Source organism: Phaenicophaeus curvirostris, chromosome 1 (assembly GCF_032191515.1).
Source record: "Phaenicophaeus curvirostris isolate KB17595 chromosome 1, BPBGC_Pcur_1.0, whole genome shotgun sequence".
Taxonomy (NCBI): Eukaryota; Metazoa; Chordata; class Aves; order Cuculiformes; family Cuculidae; genus Phaenicophaeus; species Phaenicophaeus curvirostris.
This window is the reverse complement of record NC_091392.1, coordinates 13,077,445-13,094,621: the sequence shown is the minus strand read 5'-3', so window position 1 is coordinate 13,094,621 and position 17,177 is coordinate 13,077,445. Positions and strand designations below refer to the sequence as shown.

Here is a 17,177-nt window from a genome sequence, read left to right as displayed (position 1 = left end):
CTTAAAAATGGGCAGCAATATAAAGAGTTGTCTGAGCACATGGTAAAAAAGTACTCGAGTCAGCTAGTTACTATAAAAAATAAACCAAAAACTACTTATATAATGAACATGTGTTTCAAAATAATCGAAATCTGAGGTGGTGGGGGAAGTCAGACTGCTTAAGTATAAAACTAAAAAAGTATTCTAGATAGGGGAAGCATGAAAAAAAAGTAGAATTGCTTTTCACTGAGACTAAATACATTTTCAGTCCCAGATTCTTTAACTTTTATGAATATTTGGCAGAACACAGATGTTTGGCTCTGCTAAATAAGTGTTATAGAAAAGTCCCTGTGGCACAGATTAGATAATGACTCCACAGTCAATCAAATTTGATTATTTTTGTCCACTGAAACATCAAGTTCTCTGAAAAATACCTTCCCTTGACAGCAGAGCCTTGGGAACTGCAGTTACTGAGACTGACTGCATGCTGAAGTTCCATCAGTTTCTTACCTTTTAAAGAAGTGTCAGTCTATCTTTACCAATCAGACAGAGAATGTTTTTGCACCTGAACAAATTTTTCAAGATGAAAACCAACAACTTGCTATGTTCAAATAGAACATTAACAACTCTTTCCCCACATATTCCTCATCTTAGCCTTCCTTTTTGTGCTATTCTTCCTCAAATATTTTGAGTGTCTTCTCCATTTTCCCCCTTCAAAATATTCTGCTTCTTAAATGCTTAGTGACTTTTACCACATCGTTTCCCTTTCCACGTCCAGGATGGGGCTGGAAATGCTGACAGAGTCATAATTACATAATGATGAGTACAACTGATGGCACAAACATTTTATACAAATACACACAAGAGACATAAGGTGGACTGATTATTAACAGAAGTGGCTAATTGAGAAAAGAACTCTCATACTGTCTTTTCTAACTACACAGCAAAGATTGTTAATAAAAAGTTGGATAACTAGCCAAAACATTGTTCCGTAGCTGTAAATTCCTGTTAAAATGACTCAATTCACTCAAGCTACTACAGCTTTACAATTGTGAGAGTGAATTCTAGCAACATTACAGGCTATATAAGTATTACGATTGCAAAGTAGCACTTCAATTAAGTCTGCACGAAGATTGTTGCATTGTTTCAGAAGGACTGTGCCGGAAAAGCTAGATTTTTTAAACAGCATTTAAAGACTCAAAGCAAAACAATTACATTTCTCATTTTCATGAGCTATATTTTCATGTAGATATAGATCTAATTATTTTTCTACTATTCCTTTGTTTTTATCAACAGCAGCAAGATGCTACTTGAAATGAACTCCTGGGACTGCACTGTTGTAACAAACCAATTGGGGATGAATTACTAAGCAGCTGATGACCACCATCATCCTTGTACATTGGGAACAGCATGAATCCACAAGGGTCAAAGCACTTCCTAGATTGCACATAATCTTACTCACCGATCTTATTATGGTCACCAAGTGACCTCATCAGTGATATTAGGATTGGAGGCAGCCTGGGCTGCAGCGATCATGTGCTGGTGGAGTTCAAGGTCCAGAGGGATATGTGACAGGTGAGGAGTATAGTCAAGACACTACATTTCAGGAAAGTAGACTTCCAGCTCTTCAAGGAATTAATCAGTAGGACACCCTGGGATGTGGTCCTCCAAGACAAGGGAGCAGAATAGAGCTGGGAAATATTCAAGGACACTTTCCATAAAGCACAAGAGGGCTCAGTCCCCGTATGTAGAAAATCAGACAAGGAAGGAAAGAGACCGGCATGGCTGAGTCAAGGCCTGCTTATTAAACTAAAGAAGAGGGAACTGCACAGGCAGTGCAAGCAGGGATGGGTAACCTGGGACGTGTACAGGGATGCTGCCCAGTTGTGTAGGGATGAAGACAGGAAGTCTAAGGCACGGCTGGAGCTGAACTTGGCAAAGGAAGTAAAGACTAACAAGAAAAGCTTCTACAGGTATGTTAGTCAAAAGAGGAAGTCAAAGAGAACATACCCTCACTGATGGTTAGAAATGGTGATCACATATCAATGGACAAGGAGAAGGTTGAGGTACTTAACTTTTTTGCCTCAGTCTTCACTGATAACTGCTCTCCTCACCCCTCCTGGGTCATGGGATGGCAAGATGGTGACCAGGGGGGTAAAACCCCTCCCACTATAGAGGAGGATCAGGTTCATGACCACCTGAGGGACCTGAACATATATAAGATTACGGGACCTGATGAAATGCAACCCAGAGTCCTGAGGGAATTGGCAGACGTGGTTGCCAAGCCACTCTCCATGATATTTCAGAAGTCATGGCAATCAGGAGAAGTCCCTGGTGACTAGAAAAAGGGTAACATTGTGCCCATTTTTAAAAAAAGGCAGAAAAGATGACCCTGGGAACTACCGACCTGTCAGCCTCACCTCTGTGCCTGGGAAGATCAAGGAACAGATCCTCCTAGGAGCTATGCTAAAGCACATGGAGGACATGGAGGTGATTAATGGCAGCCAGCACGGCTTTACCAGGGGCAAGTCCTGTATGACCAACTTAGTGGCTTTCTATGATGGGGTGACCGCAGCAGTGGACATGGGTACACCGATGGATGTGATCTATCTAGACTTCTGTAAAGCCTTTGACATGGTCCCCCACGACATCCTTCTCTCTAAATTGGAGAGATATGGATTTGATGAGTGCTTTCAGATCCCTCTGCCTCTTCCACTCCCTGTTGCTGCAAGTGGCTTAGGATGGATCCTAACTCCGCTAACTAGAAATAGTCTCAGTGGAACATCCAATCAGTCGGGACTATTGGTCAAACCATGGCATCAGTAGAGCATGTCATGGTCAGTCCTTACCCACTCTGCTTTAAGCTGGGAGGCCCTGCTGGGATGAAATAATGTTTGTGAAGAAATATCTGTAGTACAGCTACAGCAGCCTCTGGGCTGTTTTGTACATAAAAGGCAGGCTAGCATCCACTACAAAGAAACGCAGGTGATTTAATGTTGACAAATTTTGGAAAATTCAGTGGCAAGTTGCTCACTCTACAGAAGGGAGTTAACAACAGCTCACAGCTGGCTCTCTGTAAATGGACATACGACCTCAGAATCCAAACTGCTAGGTTTACAACAGTGCCAAACAGCACTTCACATAGGTTATTTTGGACTTCCAGAACTTAATACCTTGGTCTCAATTCTATTCTTGGCTAGGGAGAGCTACGTGCACTCTTTCTGATTCTTCCCACTTTAAGGGAGCCCATCTCTACATTATTTTAAATAATGGAGAACTGATTACTCATAGCAAGAAGCAAAACCAGATTAGAGTAGTATGAGGTCTCATACTGCCATCTGCTGAGAAAGCAAGCTACTTACCTATGAAGTATTTTCCTGTTTATAGTTTTTCTTACTGTGTCTCATAATATTACATGTGACTGTATTTCCATAGATGCAAAGAAATATATAAAACCTTCTCCTCTTCCATTCTTGCAACCATATAAAGCTGGAAGCATATAGCATGTAACAATATCAACTAACTATTCGTGGGCCCACTGCAGAATCCAGGTGCCTTGGTAACAGCCAATTTAAAAATTTAAGATTGCTGTGAGTGTCTACGTAACTGAAGTTGATGAGCTGTATCAGCTAGCACGATCTCCGTCCTGATGGAATGATCACATTATTAGTGGTCCTTCTGTGAAGCCTATTTACTGATTCTGAATCAAACATAAGACCATAAAATTAAACAGAAAAATGTAAATTAACAGTGAAATGGCAATCAACTAATAACAGTCATTAAATATTCCTCAGCACATTCTTCAAAATTTAGTCATTTTGCAACAGACAAGCTGAACAAGAAAGAACATCGAAGAAAAAGTTTTACTTCTTACTTACACCTTTCTCTGTTGCATGAATGTCTGTGTTTCCATAAAGTGTTCCAAGGCCAATTACTTTGCCACCATTTGTTCGTATATCAATTTTATGGCTCTGAAAGAAAGTTTAAAAAAATTATATGGTTAGGATAATCATAATTAGAAGATGAGTTATCTTGTTTTTCAAGCTATACCACCTTGGATCACCAACTTTACTGTGAAGGTTTCTTCTCCACTGATTGCCACAAGGTCTTCTTATTTCCAGTGGAGTCAAACTCAAAACAAGTTTCTTTGTAACCAGAAACACAAGGGAAAGAACGATGCTAAGGAACCTTTTATTCTCAATTAAGGTGGGGGTTTTGCTTTGTCTTTTTTAAACTATAGAAAGTCACTCAGAAAATATTAAAATAAGCAGCAGGGGAAAAAAGAGGGAACTTTGCATTTCATTTATACTCCACCCAGAAATCAAGATATGTGTATACCCAGTGCTGCAGCAGATGAGAAACAGGAGCTGGCAGCAAGACACGAAGTTGCAAATTGCAGCCTTTCAGTGACCTGGAACCTACAGTGTCACAGAATTCTGTAGGATAATCATGTATATACACAAACACATCACTGAGCTACCTACGCTTGGAGTAGACTGTATGCCCATAATGCATTCTATGGATGTATCCCAGTGCAAACCTTAGGCCAGCAAGTAGAACCAGATCTTAGTGTTCCACTCCAATCAGATTCCAATTCAAATTAGGTATTTTGCATGCATCTGCATGATAGTCCTAAGTTTTTCCCAAAGAAAACAGGTTTCACGTAAGAAATGCTATAGCCCTTATATCTTTCAGCTGCTGCTGCATAAAATTGACAAGAGAAAAAAAATATATATATAGTATATAGATATAGTATGTGGTGAGGAAGCATAGCAGGTCTTTATAGACAGTGCACAAGACACCTAGAAATTCTTGTCACCACTGGCATGGTGAAAGTTGAAAACCTGTTTGCTGGTGCTCTTGAATAATCCCCATATGCCTAGATTCTTTTTTATTTAAAGTAATTGATCAACGGTCTTTTGCTCTCTCCTGCAAAGGAAGTATCTTTTGCTTCCCTAGTCCATGAGGTTTGTGGACTGCACGACAGCAACATTAAACAGCTCTTAAATCCGTCCAGAGGAGGGCAGCATCACTTCAGTTTACTCAGCTAAGTGCAGTCCCTAAAGGGGAATCAGTCATGTGCTGCACTACAGAGTCTAGTCTATAAGTTTTTCAGTAGCTTTGAAAATAACCAAAAGGTTTATAATTATGCTTCTCTGCTATTAGAGAGTATAGTTCCTGAACCTATGTTATAAAAATTAAGTTACAGTTGCCTTACTAGATCTACAATACTTAGACTAAAAATCGCACAGCTAAGAGATGCTCCAATTGAACAATTGTTTGCTCTTGCAAACACCTACATGGTTGGTAAATTTAGTTCAAAACGTTCGTCCCTACTTCAGAGTTAACAAAACAAGGAGTGGTAGCATATCTTCTCTAGTACTACATGTTGAAGCCATCCCGGTAATCAGAACAAAGACAAGCAATTGCCACTCACAGCCCAAAATAATACTTTGGGTAGCTATTTTGGTTTAAAAAAGCGGCCAAAGCTTTATAATCTACCACACCATTGTTTTAACAAGAGTTTCACTTGAAATATGCAGTTCTTTCTTGATTCTTGATATTTTAAATCCCTTCTTGCCTTGTTGGACAAGGCTATCCCTCTCATCTGAGGCTCAAGGGAGCAAAGAAGCTTCTTGTGGCCACCAGCCTACTGGACACATTCAGGCACATGCACAGGGCAAGGAACACCTTTTACTCTTGCAGATTCCCAACAGTTTTGTGAATCCAGCAAGGCTCAAAGCAGATAGAGGAAAAAAGCAACACCAAGCTCCTCTAAACTATAATGAGGCTGTGGAGGAGCTGGTCTCAGAAGCCACCCACTGGTGACTTTGCAGTATTCTTTTCAGTTCATTAGAAAGTATTGATGCATTGCTACTTGAAGTCTCAAGGAAAACAGAATTAACTTTTTCATTTTTAAAATTCAGTCTATTTCACATCTCAGATTGTGTATGAGAAAAGACACCCACAAAATCAGTTGTCTTTCGTGAAAATCCTCTTTCTCCATGACATAACAAAAAATTCTTGACAATTTTGATGATGCGCTGTGATTACTGTCACTACTTCTGGCCACAACCACCTCACTTTATCATATTACATAGCTTCTCATGTACTGCTGTTTGCTGTTGTGATTATACAACAGAGTCATTTTTTATCAATGCTTTAGACCGTAGTAACACGCATAGTACCCTTAACTTTTTGCTAGATTTTAGTTACCTTTTTAAGAGTGATACAATAAATTACACAGAATCTGGAAGATACAAGTTGTCTGAAGTTCATTGAATATGGAATCAACCTAGTTTTACTGTGTATCAAATTTCCCCTCAAGTTCAGTTTTCCATACATGTGCTATAAAATCATCTCTTACTGTGTAAAAAGTGTTGAATTTTCCTATCTTAAAAATACTTAAGCTTAGGATTTACCCTATTTCAAAAGCATTTCTTTTGAATTTACGTCAATTCCTGCAGGTTCAATATCAATTATTGAGTTGAAATTGATTCCAAACAGCACCCAAGTCAGATGTACTTTGATTATTTGTACAAAAGTTGTATCAGCAAACCTGAAGTCTTAAGATTGAAAGAACAAGGTCATGACCATGATATATAAAGTACTTACCAGATACATTTCAGTACAAGTATTTTGGACGTGTAATGTGTAACTTCTGATTGAAAATTAACCCAGAGCATTTGTCAACAGCAGTGATAAATCAGAATTGTAAAAAAACATGAGAATAAATAAAAAGAAGCAGGATACAACTGAGCAAGCATAACTATTAACCTACTAGACAGGAAATCCCAGTCTGCCTTTTTTATTTTGAGGGGCTGAGAGGGCTGATATCAGGCTTACTGCTGTCACTGTTTCTGCTGGATTTGGCTATCATCAGTTACTGGGACTTCTGACTCCACATTATTTAGCGTTATTGACTTTGTGTTGTAATTGTATGCAATAAATAAAGGGGAAATGCTGCACATGCAGTAACATTTAGAAATATCAGACTACTTATCATCTCCAGAACAGGCACTTTAGTTTTTTATACTATATTCCACCACATAATCCCTTTCAAAACACTGATAGAGTGGGGGAGGGTTCTTTGTACCTTTATTGACTGCAAGACACTAGTCCCTTTCTCCGTTTCTATTTTGCAGTTATCACATTCTATTTTCTGAATCTTCACACAGCCAGTCCCCGATGTTTTGATATCCAAATCTAGAATTAAAAGAGTTTTATTAGCAACAGAATGAGAAGAGTTAGGTATATTCAACATAGTACTTGATCACTTAAAGTAGTAACTATGTATAACGGGTAAAAAATACAGCTTCTTGGTTATTAAAGAACCTTCTTGCAAAGTCTGGCCCCACACTTTCAATTGCATGACTAGCCACTATCAACAGCTGGCACTGAAAATTTTGTAAGCCTGTGTATAGCCATGCAGCTTCAAGAAAGAACATTAAAAGACCACAGAATGACTGTAACCTCTGGTAAGAAATCATCAGGGTATGGTCCTTCAGTGAAGTTCATACACACACACACACACGTGCGCGCGCGCTCAGGTCACATGCTGGAACTATGATGACAGTAGCTCACAGACCAGGAGGAGGAGAGACCAAGAGCTCCAATTAACAATGAAGGTAAGTTTTGCCACCTGACAAACCAGGAGAATACAAAGGCAGAGATAAAACATATCACATCTTTGCTACAAGATTGCTACCTTACTACTTAGTAAACTAAGAGGTTAAATTTAGGGAAAGATGCAGACTGTGTCTGCAGGTAACATTTCCCTAAGAAAGGGGTCTAGAAGAGGTGTACTGGACAAGTACGTTTCCCAGAAGGCCTTTTTATTTGCTGATATTATTTTCTTAGCCTCTTCATGGAAGAGTTCCAAGAAAGAGATACTATGATCAAGATTTTAACGAAACTGCATGTTTCTTAAATTTAAGTAAACTCTAATATAGGATTCGACACATGTAAAAGCACAAACCCTGGCAAACCGGATGGGTGACTACCATCAGTCCTGAGGACCAACACCACAAGGTTTTATGTTGGCAAAGCCTAGAGAGTTGAACTAGACAAAAACTGAATGGTATCTGAGCTATTTCCATATGATCAATGCTGATCTACAGGTTTTAAAACTAAGACAAAACTCTTCCAAAAGGTTTTACTTTTCAGGGACCAGTCCCCAGAGAGCCACAAATAGAGGCACTCTCCAAACATCTAAGCTGGAAACAGTATGTCTCTGCATAGCACAAACCTGGAAAGCTGAGAAAGAAAACAATGTTATTTTTGAAATATAAGCTGCCTTGCTCAAAACTGCTCAGTTCATTTGCTGGAAAATTGCACAGCCCTTGGGAGGGTCTATATCCAAGACTTTTGCTTTTTTGTTTTCAGGGAAGAGACAGTTCCAAAAACCAGTTTCCTTGTGGGTATCTTTGAATTCAATCAGCTTGATAGCCTCTTGCCCTTACTGCTTCTGTCAAAGAGGGAAAGAAAAAGCTTCAGAGGAATCAGTTTAGCCATGATATCAACTTAATATTTTTATAAGATTAATAAAAGCTTCTGATTCTTCAGGGCATATTATGGACATTATTTGAAAGGTAGAATAGTAGCATAGTCCAAGATGTACCAAAGATCAGTGCCAAATAAAGACACGGAATTCCAGGGATTCACAATCATGCTGTTAAGAAACACCAGGGATTCTGGAAACGTACTCTGTGCCTTGATCCTCTGTAATCACAGCACTTTGCAAGCTTTGATATAGCAAAGACCAGTGGACAATGAATGGAATCACTCCGTCTCACAAACAGGCTTCCTGAAACAAGGATAAGCGACTCCATAAAGAAGCGAGCCAAAAGCTGGATAATATTGCTAACAAAATTTCAACAAGCAAGGAGGAACAGGATACAATCTGTTTCAGTGCCAAAGCTCCAAAAATAACTAGTCTGATTTCTCCTTAGCAAATCTGAGGGTTGAAGACAACTTCAGCCACACAATCCTCGAAGAATGCATGAAGATATCTTTGAGGTGCAAAGCACTTGGACTGGAATGAAAGGTACATAGGGGAAAAAAGACCTGTGGTATCAGAATGTAGAGAAGGCACGTTAAGCTGTAACATTTGAAATACACTGGTAAAATACTTCTGTTAAAGTGGCTCTGCAGTCCTGGACCACTACAAGTACTTAATGACGATCCACTTCTCTGCTCATAGAGAAAGCTTATCAGTAAGTAAGCATACATGTAAAATAGTTCAGACCAGGAAAAACTATTTACTGAGGGTTACTCTGAGACTGTACATCTGCCATGCCTAGGAGTAGACACTGATTATGTATCTTCCAACTCATTAATATGCTAAGACTTCAGAAAAACACAACTGAAACCATTTGCATCTGCTTTCCATTAACATTCACAAAAGAAATGCAACAAAAACCAAGTTGCCCCAGAAACGTACATTCTCCCCTCATATAAACAAGTAGAAAAATTGTTTAAGTGATTCCACAGAAGTATGATGTTAATGATTCACAGAATCATTCAAGACCCATACATTTGCCTAACAAGGTCCACAAGAATATACAGCATTTAGCCCAAAAGGGAAGCAGTAAGGGCTTAAATAAGTGATGTGAAAGAATTAAGTTCTGTAGAGAGAACAGAGAATAAAAAAAAATAATAATTTACAAACCCATATTGCCTTATAAGTAGGCCTAGATCAGAAGTGCTTGATCCTGTGCTAGCAGGGACAAAGTTTTGATATTCGTCTCAGGGAAGCTTGGCCATCACTTCAAAATTTATGGTTCTCCTACTTGACTTTGGTGTAGAAACCTCTGCCCTCTTCACCAGGGTTTAAAGGGAAAAACATTGGAACAGTTTGCCAAAGGAGGTTGTGTAGTCTTCATTCTTGGGAGTTTTCAAAACCAGGCTGGATAAAGCCTTAGGCAGCCTCCTCTGCCCTTCCAGTTGACACTGCTTTGAGTTGGAGGTTGGACTAGAAACCTTCTGAGGTCCTGTCCTTTCTGAATTATACTATGATTCTACAAATATGTGCCTAGAAAAGCAAACCATGAGAACCACATGGGAAGATAGGACAGATGGTACTCAAATTCTGGTTACACGAGCCCTCAACGGGGTCTGCCTCTGAGCACTGAGTCCACGTACGGTAACCAGAAATCAAAGAGCTGGTTTCAGGTTTAATTAGCATATGCAGTTCAATATGCCAAGGCACAGGTTTCTTTTTATGAGCCGAGCAGGCTCCAAACCTAAAGTCAAGTACCTACACTGTCCCTGGATTAAACAGCTAACATGCAAATGACCTGAAGGAAAACAAATAAGCTAGATTAAAGAGGAATTCTTTGACACCTATCCTTTATGAAGGTTAAATGTATCAGAAAGGACTATCAGATAGTGTGCAATATTGAAAGACTACACACAGCATCAGACTAGATGTTAAGAAATAGAGGCTCCTTTAGCAAGTAGCCCAGGAGCACAAGTACAAGTTGCCTCAGGTTTAAAGTTTGTGCTTAAGCTCATCATCTAGCACCTTCTGCACATGTTCAGAGTCCGAGGAGTGCCAGCTGACTTAGAGCTTCCTGGATATGCTCCAATCTAATTGTGAAAGCTGTTAGGAAATGCCTTAACTTCCAGAATGAAGAAAGAAGCTAGAGTTCTGTGAAGCCATTCACATCAACTTCTCAACGTCTCACAGCTAAGTCACAGAAAGAGAGCTCAGATAAAATGGTCTGAACAGAATAGAGTTAACATCCTCCTCATGCATTCAAGGCAGGCCAGAGAAAAGCCAAAGTGCTTGCAGAGCAAAACCTTTTTTTTCTGGTTTAAGATGTGTTTTTATAAGGGATAAGATCTTCTAGTTATGCAATGACATTTAATAGCTAATTCTTTCTTAAATAAAAAAAAAAGAACAACTTAAGCACAAACTACTACTCAGAGAACACAAAACCTAAACCAGAGCTAATAGGACATTTAAAGGAGAACCTCAACGACAAGCAGCAATTCTACTTCACTAAGTTTACAAAAAAAAAAAAAAAAAAAAAGAAGTACTTACATTTTAGGAAATCTATCTCTGAATATGCTTGGGAAACAGCATGAACAGACAATCACAGAATCATGCTAATTATGGAATGACAAACAACAACGAGTAGAAGGGGATTATAATCCACAGACTGTCCAGGGAACTGGGATTGCATGAGGTTACCATAAACACAAGTGGAACATCTTAGAAACCTACTAACTGATAAAGCCTGGTTCAACAAGGAAGACTGTAAGACAGTGTGCAGAGCTGGTTTACCTTCAGATATAAGAATTTCTGAGAGAGGACAACCACTGAATGATTTTTTTCATTATTGAGTGAGACCTTTGGGAACCTTTCCAACATTGAAACACTATTATGGCTGAGATCCTACAGATCTTAATATAAGTCCCCAAGAGTAACCAAGTCCAGAATAACACATAATAGTGACTCAGAGATCCTGGAGAATCTTAAATTACTAAGAACTAAAGAAACCAGACACACCTGGTACCAGAGAATTGAAGACACTGGGTTTCGTTTTCATTGTCTGTAATCCTGCAATGGGCTCTGTGAATGTACTACAGACAAGTCAAGGTAATATTAGCACTTGCCAAGCAGGACAAAAAAAAAAGCTGTAAGAATATAACTGACAATTCTTAGGGAAGAGCCAAAACTACAGAAGTGCCTTGGAGAAGACAGTCCTGCTACAGATCAGTGAAAGAATCAATGAATATACATGTAACAGTTGATCTGCTTAAGTGAATGAACTTGGATTTTCAGATGCCTTAGACAGTACCCTTAGCCCTGTATCATCATTTAGCAATAAATTATACATCACCTTCAACATCACATGAATTCGGAAATCTGCACAAATGCCAAAGTTGAATAGCTTCATCAACAACACAGAATTATTCACATTAGTTAAAAACGCACTGAAAAATTGCAGAAAGTTCTTGCAATATCACATACTTGAATGATTAGAACAAAACTGAATGCATGGCATGCCTTGAGGGACTCTGCCAAGAGGCATGGAGTTTTCCAGGAAGCTCTCACGCTGAAACTTTTTACATGTGTAAGCAGACAGTCAGAAGAGAGATCCACTGAGGAGCTGAACTGCATCAGGCTCAGAAAATCCTCTGAGCTGAAAACAGTTGACAGCTAAAGCACTTAGACAGAATAGCATTTATGTCTGTCCTGTATTCATGTGTCCCTGAGCAGCTGTTTATGACTATTGCTGGAGACAGGACAGTGAGCCAGCTGGAGTCCTGGTACAAAAATGTTTGTCTCTGTATTAGCTGCTAGGAAACAGAAGAGACCATAAGTTTTGGTAAACAGATCTAAGAAACACCCCTTCAGCTATCAACAGTGTTAAAAAAAAAAATTATAGTGATGAGTAAGACTAGAAAATGAAAGAGAATGCTGCTATGATAAATCTATAGCACTTCTCCATTTCAAGTGGCACAGTTTAAGTCCTTCTAAATTAAAACAAAGAGGGTAGGAAACCCAAGACAACACAGCAGTATTCAAAGTATAAGAAAAAAACCAAACCAAAACATGAGAGAGGATAAAAGGTGCAAAAAGTCGTTGCAGTAAGGGTTTGGAAAAGTAGTAACCAAGAAAATAGAACACCATGCTCTAGAACAGTCATAGATGACACATAAGAAGCATAAGGAGAATAAGGTTATTCACCATCTCTCACACCACAACTGCAGCAGAGCATCAAATGAAATGAAGCAGCAGTCTTGAACAACCACCTGACACAAACCAAAGGACCGGGCTTTTGGTACATTGAAAAGTTTTTCCAGCATGGTGAAACTTATGGTGCACTGTATAAGCAACTGCCCAAATCCATAGGAGAAAAACACATCCATGACTAAACATAAATATCTCTGGGTCCCTAAACCTCAGTTCACTGAGGGGAATTATGCTAGCAAGCTTGTCCTTTTCCTTCCCTAAACTTAGTTGCTGTCAGTATTTCAGTCCAGCACAGATTTTTACTGACTTCAGCCACTACCTCTGCTCTCCCAAGTTGCTTATAGATTCTATACCAGAAACCTTGCACAGATTTTTGCCTGATACCCAAAAAGATAACACAAGGCTTCTACCGGACAAGGGATCCATTCTTGGTGTTTCATTAGTATGGTTACCTTCCAGACTTTTCTGACACCTGTGGACAGCCACTCAGCGTAACAACCGCTAATAGAGCTGGTAGGTTCAACGAGCTTACTGGGAGCAAGCCTCGGACTGCAAACGGGCACCACACATCCCAAAGAGTAATGGCTCCCAGCTAAACTGCATTACGTCTTTTCCACAACACCAGCTGTCAGAGTAAATATAAGAGTGTGCATCGCAGGTATTACTTAATAGCACAAGTTTCAACATGAACTGTTGGTTCTGGCATTGATGATTTATGAATCTGAAATGAGGTTTGCATGTCCAAGAAAAAAAGACAATGGCCCTAGCTTTTCGGTCCATGTGTAATTTTCACTGGGGAAAGTTTAGTAAAGAAAGGTCACAAACATATCACGTAGCCAAATACCTAAAAAGTCAGGAAACACAAACAAAACAGGACATTCAGATTCTCCATTATCAGAGGGGACATTCTACCACTCCCAAGCATCCAGCCAAAACTGCCGCAGGAGCACCCAGACAGCCCCATCAGAGGAAGCTATCCCAGGGTCCATGTGCCAACACAGAGTGGGCTGACAGCCAGACAAGGAGGTGATACTGAAAATGACAGCAAATAAACACTCTAACGCTTGTTTTGAAGTTTTAGAAGGCAAGCATCCTTTATCAGGCCTGGGCAACATGACGGAGTGATCTCTATCAATCCTGTGCAATGAGACAAGAGCTGGGACAGAAGAGGTTTCACAATTACACACCTATGTATAAACTTTCCCAGACATGTTATGCTTATTCTGTTGCTTTCTAAGGACTAATTTTAATGATATTATGAACTTCACATCTGTCAAAACTTTTGCTAATTTGGAACTTTGGAGCCAGCGCTGCCTGACCTTGCACTTCACAGAATCACTAGGTTGGAAGAGACCCACTGGATCATCGAGTCCAACCATTCCTATCAATCACTAAACCATGCCCCTTAGCACCTCGTCCACCCGTGCCTTAAACACCTCCAGGGAAGGTGAATCAACCACCTCCCTGGGCAGCCTCTGCCAGTGCCCAATGACCCTTTTCATGAAAAATTTTTTCCTGATGTCAAGCCTGAACTTCTCTTGGCAGAGCTTGAGGCCATTCCCTCTCGTCCTGTGCCCTGTCACTTGGGAGAAGAGGCCAGCACGCTCCTCTCCACAACCTCCTTTCAGGTAGTTGTAGAGAGCAATAAGGTCTCCCCTCAGCCTCCTCTTCTCCAGGCTAAACAACCCCAGTTCCCTCAGTCATTACTCATAAGACTTGTTTTCCAGCCCCTTCATCAGCTTTGTCGCTTGAAGCACTTGTGATGGGGAAAAACTGCAAAGAAAAAGAGAAAAGAGAAAAAGAAAAAGAGACATCTGTTCAGCACAGATCATATTTCACACAAGACACTGTCACCTCCATGGAATGAACAGTGTACGCAGAAACACTGCCTGAAAGAAAAGATGCTCTCAGAGAGAGAAAAAATTGGTAGCTGTGAGAGAAGAACCGGCGGACTTGCACCTTCAGAGGGATCTACTGCAGCGAGAGAAACGAGAGCTTGCCATGGCACTGGAGAAAGTATGGTCATAGTGTTTGATGGGAATGGTTGGACTTGATGATTCTGTGGGTCTTTTCCAACGTAGCGACTCTGTGAAAATATGCTCTCATAGAATCATAGAATAACCAGGTTGGAAGAGACCCACCGGATCATCGAGTCCAACCGTTCCTGTCAAACACTAAACCATGCCCCTTAGCACCTCGTCCACCCGTGCCTTAAACACCTCCAGGGAAGGCGACTCAACCACCTCCCTGGGCAGCCTGTTCCAGTGCCCAATGACCCTTTCTGTGAAGAATTTTTTCCTAATGTCCAGCCTAAACCTCCCCTGGCAGAGCTTGAGGCCATTCCCTCTTGTCCTGTCCCCTGTCACTTGGGAGAAGAGGCCAGCACCCTCCTCTCCACAACCTCCTTTCAGGTAGCTGTAGAGAGCAATGAGGTCTCCCCTCTTCTCCAGGCTATACAACCCCAGCTCTCTCAGCCGCTCTCCGTCTAACTTTCAAAAAAATACAATTACTTCGATGAAGCTTTAGTTCAAATTCCACTTTCTGCAAGAGTAACGACTTCTTGCATCGGGGAAACCCCGCGTCACCCACCGAACTTCACGGGCGTCCTGACGTCCACGGCGGCTTTGCTGTCCACGCCGTCCGCGACGATAGCCACCTGCTCGCTGTCCCGGTCGAACTCGACGCGGAGGAGGCCGCGGGCGCCGCCTCCCGCCGCCACCAGGACGCGGTCTCCACGCGGGCAGCTGCGCGGGTCGAGCGGGCGGACGCTCACCTGGCAGGGCAGGCGCACGCGCAGCCGCCCGCGCGGCCCCACCGGCAGCGCCCACTCCCCGCCGGCCTCCCCGGCGGAGCCGCGGCGGGGAACGAGCGGACCCCACCGCCCCGCCAGAGCCGCCCAGCGCGGGGACAGCCCCCTCATGCCGCCCGGCGCCGGCCCCGGGAGCGGAGCGGAGCGGGACGCGACCGGGACACGAGCCACGCCTTGAGGCGGGCGGCACCCACCCGCGCCGCCGCGTCACGTGACGCGGCCGTCCCGACCCACCCCCTCCTCGCACCGCCGGGTCACGTGACGCGCCCGCCGAGGAGGCTCCTGGGAGTCGTAGTTCGCCGGCGTGCGGGGGGAACTACCGAAAACAATCATAGAATCATAGAATCATAGAATCATAGAATCACCAGGTTGGAAGAGACCCACTGGATCATCGAGTCCAACCATTCCAATCAAACAGTAAACCATGCCCCTCAGTACCTCGTCCACCCGTGCCTTAAACACCTCCAGGGAAGGTGAATCAACCACCTCCCTGGGCAGCCTGTTCCAGTGCCCAATGACCCTTTTCATGAAAAATTTTTTCCTAATGTCCAGCCTAAACCTCCCCTGGCAGAGCTTGAGGCCATTCCCTCTTGTCCTGTCCCCTGTCACGATAACCGAGTAAGCTGGCAAATAAACACCCTTAAGACTCGTTTTGGGGTTTTGAGAAAACAAGAATCCCTTATCAGGCCTGGGAAACGTGAGGAGTGGTCTCCGCCAATCCTGTGAAACAAGACAAGAGCTGGGGACAGAATCTATTTTTCCCAGAAATCATAGAATCATAGGATCACCAGGTTGGAAGAGACCCACTGGATCATCGAGTCCAACCATTCCCACCAGTCTCTAAACCATGCCCCTCAGCACCTCATCCACCTGTGCCTTAAACACCTCCAGGGAAGGTGAGCCAACCACCTCCCTGGGCAGCCTGTTCCATTGCCTAATGGCCCTTTCAGTGAAGAATTTTTTCCTTATGTTGAGCCTGAATCCTTGCCAAGAATTCATTTGAATGTTATTATGAACTTCACACAGTCAAGATTGTGGCTCCAAAGCTTCAGATTAGCAAGAGTCTTGACTGTTGTGAAGTTCATAATAACGTTCAAATGAATCCTTGGAAAGCAATAGAATATGCACAAGATTTCTGGGAAATCGGGTTTCTCAGGCCAGATAAAGGATGCTTGCCTTCTAAAACTCCAAAACGAGCCTCAGAGAATTTATTTGCCGGCATTTTCGGTATCAAAACTTAACTCTAGTTCACTTTAAATAAAAAAAAAAACACAACACTTTTTGTAACAGGCACCAATTCTTGTACCAGGCAGGCCTAGCAGCGAAGGGGGAAGGCGGAGCGCATCCCTACTCTGCTCCTATTGGGCAGCGGGGCGGGACGCCAGGGCCAATCAGAAACGAGGGATGCGCGGAGGGGGCGGGGAGCCAGCGTCGCCATGGTTACGGGTGATGCGCAGCTAGGAGGCGGGCGGGGTGGGGGAGCCGGCGTCGCCATGGTAACAGGGGACGCGCAGGTAGGAGGCGGGCGCGGGGCCTCGCGGCGCGGGGGGTGCAACCGCGTCTCCAGCGGGAGAGAATCCAACCCCGCAGGGCCGCCTCAGCCCTGTCTGAGGATTCCCGGGGGCTCCGGGATCCGCCAACCCCGCCCGGCTCCCTGCGCGTACCGGGATCTCTCCCCGTCTT

At 42.4% G+C, this 17,177-nt stretch overlaps 1 protein-coding gene across 2 annotated transcripts in view; it reads right to left on the bottom strand.

Annotated features, from left to right (window-relative positions):
• The window catches only part of FAM185A (family with sequence similarity 185 member A), a 43,105-nt gene extending 27,485 nt beyond the window's left edge, over nucleotides 1-15,620 (bottom strand). For both annotated transcript variants that reach the window (XR_011339475.1, XM_069881287.1), the window contains exons 1-3: nucleotides 15,275-15,620; nucleotides 7,076-7,185; nucleotides 3,858-3,950 (exon numbers count right to left, since the gene is read on the bottom strand). Coding sequence is in view for 1 of the 2 variants with exons in the window: in XM_069881287.1 (XP_069737388.1) it covers nucleotides 3,858-3,950; nucleotides 7,076-7,185; nucleotides 15,275-15,605 (534 nt within the window). In the remaining variant the exon portion in view is untranslated. The remainder of the gene's footprint in view (nucleotides 1-3,857; nucleotides 3,951-7,075; nucleotides 7,186-15,274) is intronic.
• Between the last annotated feature and the right edge of the window lie 1,557 nt (nucleotides 15,621-17,177).